Genomic DNA, 7,636 nt, shown 5'->3' with positions numbered 1-7,636 from the left:
TTTTTTTTTTTTTTTTGGGTAATGCCGTAATGGTTTGAAAATTAAACTTATTAAATTTATTTTTAAATATATTCTAAAAATACTTTTTGTTAATTTTATTCCTAATGTCACACACTACTAGTTTCACACACAAAAGGTTATTTTATTAGGCCTTGACATGAACGTTTGATGAGATATTGAAAGACAGACTGGATTTGCTCTGATACAGCTTATCATGGGTTTCACATCTAAAAGGTTAACTTATTAGGTGAAGGGGTTTCTCTTTTTATAAGTCTAAGACTTTCCTAATATGCTTCTGATGTAGGATTTGTTGCACTAAGCACTTGTTTTTTAATTACTATAAATTCGACATTTTCATGTATTTTTAAATGGTTAATGTTTCTTCAATTTCTATAATATGATTTTTATTTTAAAATTGTTTAATTTATGAAGCTTAAAAAGAGTTTTAGTGAAGCTTAGTATTATTTATATATTCATGAGAGAAGCTTATTAAATGGGCAATGATGAGATTATTATAGTAATTTCACACAAAATATATTTTTGTGTTAGAATAATTTATTTGTTTCAAAAATTTGATCCTTGCTGACGTTATTATATTAAAATTGACCTAACCTAAAAATGTGAATATTATGAGTGTAAACGATAAAATTTACAATCGAAGGTAGAATCTTGTGAAGAGAGCCACTGACAACCTTGATGGACTTGCGAAGCATCTTCTTGCGTAGCAATTGGAACTTTAGCGAAGCGAGGGGAGGCTTGAAGGTATGTAAACTAAAGTTTCAGGGTGGTCTTTTTCTTTTTTCTTCCCTAATGAGAGGATCGGCCTCAGTTTATATAGTAAACCTCAGGGGCTCGAATCCCAGTAGGACTTTGAGTCTTACTTGGTAGGAGAACTATTTTCGAGAAGAGATTGATTTTTTTGCCTTTATCTTTCAAGGCTTTCTACTTTGGGTGAGATATGAGATCTTGTCAAAAGAGAAATTTGGGTAAGACTCTTATCCTTGTCATGGACTGTTGCGGGCGAATGGGCCGAACTCAGTTCAGCTTAACTTGGGAGATGACTTAACTCATAGGGGGCGTTTGGTTCAAGAATGTTAGATTACTGGGAATATTGGATTACTGGAAAGATAGATTACCTTGGAAGATTACTGGGAATCTTTAAGAAAATATGTTTGGTTAGTTGGTGGGTATGTTATATTAATATGTTTGGTTATGGGAATAAATTGGTGGGTATGTTATTTAAATTACTAAATTGACTCTCTTTTAAATATTAATATAATATTATTTTTATTATTAATTTTTGAATAATTTTTTAACCCCCAATATTTCAGATTTAGCTAAAACACCCCCGCTTATAAAAAAACTTTAATTCATGATGAAATCACCCCCACCTCCTGCCGCCGCCTGCCGCCACCGCGAACAACCGCCGGAAAATCGTCGGAGCCCCTAAAAAAGAAGGAAATTCTGTGGGAGGCTCCGGAAGGCTTCGTTATGGCCGTTTCCGGCCATATTGATGGCCTTAAACGGCCATATCAGGCCAGATCTAGCCGTTAACGGCCAGATCCCTGGCCATTAGCGGCCAGTTCTAGACCAAATCTGGCCGTTAACGACCACGAATCTGGCCGTTAACGGCCAAATCTATTCCGGCCAGAATAGATTTGGCCGTTAACGGCCAGGTCCATGGCCATTAATGGCCAGGTCTGGTCCAGACCTGGCCGATAATGGCCAGAGATTTGGCCGGAAATAGCCAGAATAGATCTGGCCATTTCCAGCCAGATCTGTCCCGATATGGCCGTTTTCGGCCATCAATATGGCAAAAAACGGCCATATCGAAGCCTCCCGGGGCCTCCCACAGAATTTCCAGTGTTTTTAGGGACTCCGGCAATTTTTCGGCGGTGGTCCGTGGTGGTTGACCCGCTGTCGGCGGTGGTGNCACCGCGCAAAACTAATTTAACAACCAAGTATGAAACAATTTAAAGTTTAGGGATAAAATACAGATGAAAATAATCAAGCAAAATTAACTTATAAACTTCTTTACTAACACTCAAAACGAACACGCTTTCTCAATTTCGTAAATTAATTCTCTACGAAGATTAATGCCGAAGTATATTCAACCGTTTAGAAAAAGAAAAAGAAAAAGAAGTTGAAGAAAAGCAATTAAGCTAGGGTTCTTGCCTGAATTAGGTAAAAGACGTTGTGGCAGATGCAGAGAATGGGCGAGATATGCGGTTGAAACTGGAGGAGATCTGAATCTGGAACAGTCCGCAGAAGCCAAAAACAACCGTCTAGCAAAGACAATGAAGTCAACTATTAACCAGTCTTCAAACACAATAACTGAGGTTGAAATGTCATAGCCTTATAGGTTAACGCACGCTTCGCATGTTGGCTCCACCAATCACTGCTTTACACGTCATCATTTCTCAAAGAAATTTCACCCTTCTGACCTAATATTTATATTTACCCCATTTTGTCCATTTTGTTTGTTATCTATTAGGAGAACGACATTTTCCCACTTAGGTTTGGCGAAACGACCCTTTCCCATCCTTCAAGTTTCAAAATGACACTTTTCCACCCTTTGCTAGATTCTGTTATGTTTTACATTAATATTCTACTGAAAAGATGATAGGTCCGTTTGATTTGTTATTTTGGATAGGATTTTGGAAATAGTATTGGATAGTTGAATAGAGTGATTATTACGAGGTAAAATTTTAAAATTAATAAAAAAACCTCGTAGGTTTGCTAATTTAACTAAATACCCTAATATATAAAAAATTTATAAAATGACAAAAATACCCCCACCCACAGTGCCAGATTTCGGCCACCACCGTTGGAATCTGGCGTTACGAGCCAGACCAGTCAGATCTGGCTAGAAAAGGCCAGATCGATGAATTACAGACCAGTTCCAGTTGTTTGTAGGTTGTTGTGGCAGATTCCGACTACCACCGACGGTGGTTGCCGGAATCTTGCAACTATGGGTGGGTGAAGGTGTTTTTGTTAATTTTTAAACTTTTTTGGGGGTATTATGAAATTAATAAACTTAAAGATTCTAAAAGTAATTAAAAAAATATAATAGTATTTTCTAAATAATTAAACAAACAAATATTTTGGGAATAAGGTATGAAATAATAAACCAAACGCATCCGATAATATCCTTAAATATTTGAATTTATAAATTATTATTTTTAATTAACCAAAAAGTCAAATATTAAAAAGTTAAAAAAGAAAAAAATAGTTAACCCCACCTAAAAAGTTATAAATAATGTTATGAAATTGTTTAAAGTTAAATAACTTTAATATTTATTTATAGTGTCATCAATATCTCATCACTATTATTCGATAATCTATTAAATTTATAATATTTTTTGTTTTTACTAAATAACATAAAATATCAATATTCCTAATTAATTAAATAAACAAAAGAAAAAATTTATCTTTACATTTAAACTAATAAATTTATCTTTACTTTAACTTAACTAAATTTTAATTTATAATAAACTAATTAAGAAATAAAAATTTTAAGGATATTTTCGTATTTTTAATCAAATATTAACAAAAAACTCTAATAGAACATGACGAAATGTGGGAATGTGTTATTTTAAAACTTGACGGGTGGGAAAAATTGTTTCACCAAACCTTGGGTGGGAAAATGTCATTCTCCTTTATATATTGAACAATTAATACAACAATTACCGGGCAATGTAAGAGGATCCTTATTGTTTCGTTAAAAACGATATAAGTACAAATTTAAATAAAACACATTTGTTTGCAAAACAAGGAATGTGGCCATGTTTTTCAGAAAGGTTTATGTAAAAGTTTAACACAATTTAATGATTTTAGGCGTTTGCAGGATAAGAACATAAGGGATGGCGATGGGTCAGAGAACCCCTTTTTTGTTGATTAATAGAAGAGTTAATGACTTTTTTCCACCCAAAAAATGATTTAACGACATTTTTTTATCCTTAGACTATTAAAATACCATTTTCCACCCAAAACACAAATATGTTGGTAATTTTTATTGTGAACAAAGGCAGAATGGTCAAAAGCTAGTTAAAAGTAAGGGCAAAATGGTCATATTGTCCTTTTGGCTCGATACCTTACCAAACCCTAACCACTGGTTCAAGCAATTCAGCATGATATTGGCGCCGTTGATCAGTGCAGGCTCCACCCTCAGCTTCCCCATCCTTCACTCACAAAAACCCCTCACTTTCCCACCACACCAAGCACGCCAATCGCCGACCACCGTTGGTTTTTTGTTTGCACGACTGTTGAGCTTACAGGTTAGACTGTGGCCAATTTGGTTGCTGAAAATTTCACCTGAAGCCACTTGTAGTATCAACGACACCTCCTCTCTAAAAGCCCCATCATCCTAGATTTTGGTTGTTCACCGTTCATCGGACACCAACCATTCAACAAAAGAATTGAATCACGATCGCCGAAAATTGGAGAGCTATCACGGTCCAAACTATTGAATAGGGATGATTAGTGGTTTGTTTGGTGGTAGAAGGCCGAATTGCGGTGGTTGGAGTCGATCGGAATCGTGCATGAAATTTTGATTTGCGGTGGCCGGTGATTATGGGCTGGAGACTAGCTCGATTGTTCTCGTTAATTCTAGAGACTCTTCCTTCTGTTTGCTCCCTAATGGTCAGCACCCGACATGGTGGATGAGAATTTCTTTTCGGATACATGCAGGTGTTTGTGCACATTAAATTTGTTGTAAAAGCAAGTCAACAATAATACGACTGAAAAGAGGTTAATTGGTATTTGTGCTTGAATTCAAGGTATATTTAATTAAATAATTCAATCTTTTAAAATTGTAAAAAAGACAATTTTTTGCGATTTAAGGATAATATTTATTATTTAATGAACCCATATCGTTACATCAAAACAGGATTTATAAACTGAAAATAAGGACTAAAAGGTAAATTTATATTGCATAGGCAAATTAAATTTGAAGTGGGAAATTCTTCAAAGAAAATAATGACCCAAAATTGTTTCAGAATATATTGTACATAACGATCCAATTTATCAGTAATTTCTATGCAGAATCATTTTAAGCAAAAGAAACAGCATATTCTGAGTCCATAAACTCAGTTCCAAAATACACTCAACATCTTCCCAAAGTCGATAGTTACAACAAACTGACAAAGTTATACATGAACCAGTAATTTGCTTATGACGGCCAGTTTCTGTACCAACCAGCCCAGGCAGAGACCAATCCACTAATGCCTAGAGTAACCGCGTGGTTGCAAAATGGGTTCGGCTCAATATCCGCCAGTGCAATTATCAAGTCTGCAACATTAGCCGCCACTCCCATCAACCTCATCACTCTATCACCTCTTATCTTCTTCACAATCTCTTTCACATCCTTTGAATCTTCTTTCGAACTTACAAGCTTTCTCTCCTCTTTTAACCCCTCTTTCATTATAATAAAATCAGATATAATGAAGAATATATAGCCGAAAGACTCACCAAACGCCGATATGAAGCTCATCCTTCTCGCCAACTTTGCGTCCAGAGTTCCAATTCTTGACAACCAAAGAAAGTGGTCAAAAAACCAGTAAACCATCTCTCCCGAATTGGCGAGAGCAGCCAAAAACCTGAGAGTTGGTGTCGAGCCAGGATTTCTTCGGAGAAGGTTAAACCCAGTGAGGAACCTGCCGGTTCTGAAGGCTTTTCTACTGAGGCCGGAGGCAACTTCCCAATGTTTGAATCTTTGCGCAATATCTGGTTGAGTGGCTTCAACGTGCCAGTGAACAAGCTTGGACACGTACTGAAAAGTCTTGACGAGCTTGTCAATGCCGTCTCTCTTTGCGAGGAAGATGACGAGTTTGTCCACTGTGTCATTCATGGTTCAAGCTGTGAAAGGGTACGTAGTTTGTTCGAGATAGATTATGAAGATGACGAAATTCGGTGTTCATAATAATAATCAAAGGGGAGCCACAAAAAAAAGAAAAAAAAAAAAAAAAGGGTTTTCGGATAACACACTCCACGGTTTGGTTTGTGGTTGGTTCTTGTTTGGCTCTTTCACATCCAGCAGTTTGTGTTAAATATGTTCCATCGCTACACTTCTTTTGTCTTGTGCGGAAACAGCACTTCACCAGTCATCAACTATAGAACAAAATTCTTTTTGTTTTTTGTTTTGTTTTGTTTTTTTTTTTTTTTTTGGGTGATGCCGTAATGGTTTGAAAATTAAACTTATTAAATTTATTTTTAAATATATTCTAAAAATACTTTTTGTTAATTTTATTCCTAATGTCACACACTACTAGTTTCACACACAAAAGGTTATTTTATTAGGCCTTGACATGAACGTTTGATGAGATATTGAAAGACAGACTGGATTTGCTCTGATACAGCTTATCATGGGTTTCACATCTAAAAGGTTAACTTATTAGGTGAAGGAATTTCTCTTTTTATAAGTCTAAGACTTTCCTAATATGCTTCTGATGTAGGATTTGTTGCACTAAGCACTTGTTTTTTAATTACTATAAATTCGACATTTTCATGTATTTTTAAATGGTTAATGTTTCTTCAATTTCTATAATATNAAAGAAAAAGTGGGTTTGAGAGAGAGAGAGTGAGAGAGAGAGAGAAACAAAATGTTTGAACGATCTTTGACTGGCACTAAGTTTAAATTGTAAGAGACAAATTAGGTGCAGCGTAGGGGGCGCAATAATAGACTGAGAATTTATAGCTGTAGATTACTATGACTGTTATAAAATAATGAGTAAACGACATTTTCCCATTGGGTCTCCTTTAAATTATCAGATAACTATTGAATCCAACAGTAAAAAAAAAAAAAAATAAGTAAAAGAATACCACTATTACAATCCCCTCAACCTCCATATCAAAACTCTTAACTTCCTCACCTGATTGAACCCCCCAATCGCCAACCGTCGCTTTTAGTGTCAATCGGTGTTTTATCCAAATTTCGACAAATCCCAACACCGAAAACCACCCCCAAGACCACCAATAGCATTGTCGGCTTCCCCCCACCAAAACCTCTAACATTGCCAACTGTAATTACCACCCGATCGTCGACGCCTCTCCTTTGGTTTTTTGGGTTTTTTCACCCATTTCCAACCAAATTTTGACACTTAGTCGAGGTGCAATCAGGTGGAAAAGTTAGGGATTTTTGTGAGGAGGATAAGGAGATGTTGATGGTGATGTCGGGGAGGTCCAATGGTGTTGAAATCTGGCCGGATTCTTGGCTTGGCTGGGATCTTTTGGGGGTTATTTAAGAGAAATTTGAGATGTAGGGGTTATTTAAATATTTGAAAATAGGGATTATTTTGATATTTCTGAAATCAGCTCTTGTTTATCGGATAGAAGTAGTGCCAAACTTGTCCATCATTAATGCTAGATGAATTGATGAAATAAAACAAATTAAAGGCAAAAAATATATAATAATTGTAGTTGAATCCAATAAATAAATTACATCAAATCTTTTAAAACGAAGCATTTGGGCATCGGAATTTGTTAAATCAACCTTAATTTGCTAATTCTATGTAATATTTATTGCAAAAATTCAACTTGTGTTTAATAAAGCACTTCTCTATGCCTCAAACCTTAAGCAAAGTAGTTCGTGAGAAATTTTACTACAAACGATGAATGCAAAACCGAAACAAAATATTTA

The 7,636-nt window shown here is 35.5% G+C and overlaps 1 protein-coding gene across 1 annotated transcript; it reads right to left on the bottom strand.

Annotated features, from left to right (window-relative positions):
- Window positions 1–5,047: 5,047 nt before the first annotated feature.
- LOC116130329 (peroxisomal membrane protein 11B-like) lies at window positions 5,048–5,955 on the bottom strand. The gene has a single exon (XM_031416077.1). It carries the CDS (start codon window positions 5,846–5,848, stop codon window positions 5,171–5,173), a length of 678 nt encoding a protein of 225 aa, XP_031271937.1. The 5' UTR covers window positions 5,849–5,955; the 3' UTR covers window positions 5,048–5,170.
- Window positions 5,956–7,636: the final 1,681 nt, after the last annotated feature.

Source organism: Pistacia vera, unplaced genomic scaffold, assembly GCF_008641045.1.
Source record: "Pistacia vera cultivar Batoury unplaced genomic scaffold, PisVer_v2 Contig219, whole genome shotgun sequence".
Taxonomy (NCBI): Eukaryota; Viridiplantae; Streptophyta; class Magnoliopsida; order Sapindales; family Anacardiaceae; genus Pistacia; species Pistacia vera.
The sequence above is the reverse complement of the archived record's forward strand: the minus strand, read 5'-3'. Positions and strand labels throughout refer to the sequence as shown.

Coding starts and splice junctions, on each gene's coding strand:
- LOC116130329 (XM_031416077.1), bottom strand. CDS start 5,848: ATGAATGACACAGTGGACAAACTCGTCATCTTCCTCGCAAAGAGAGAC.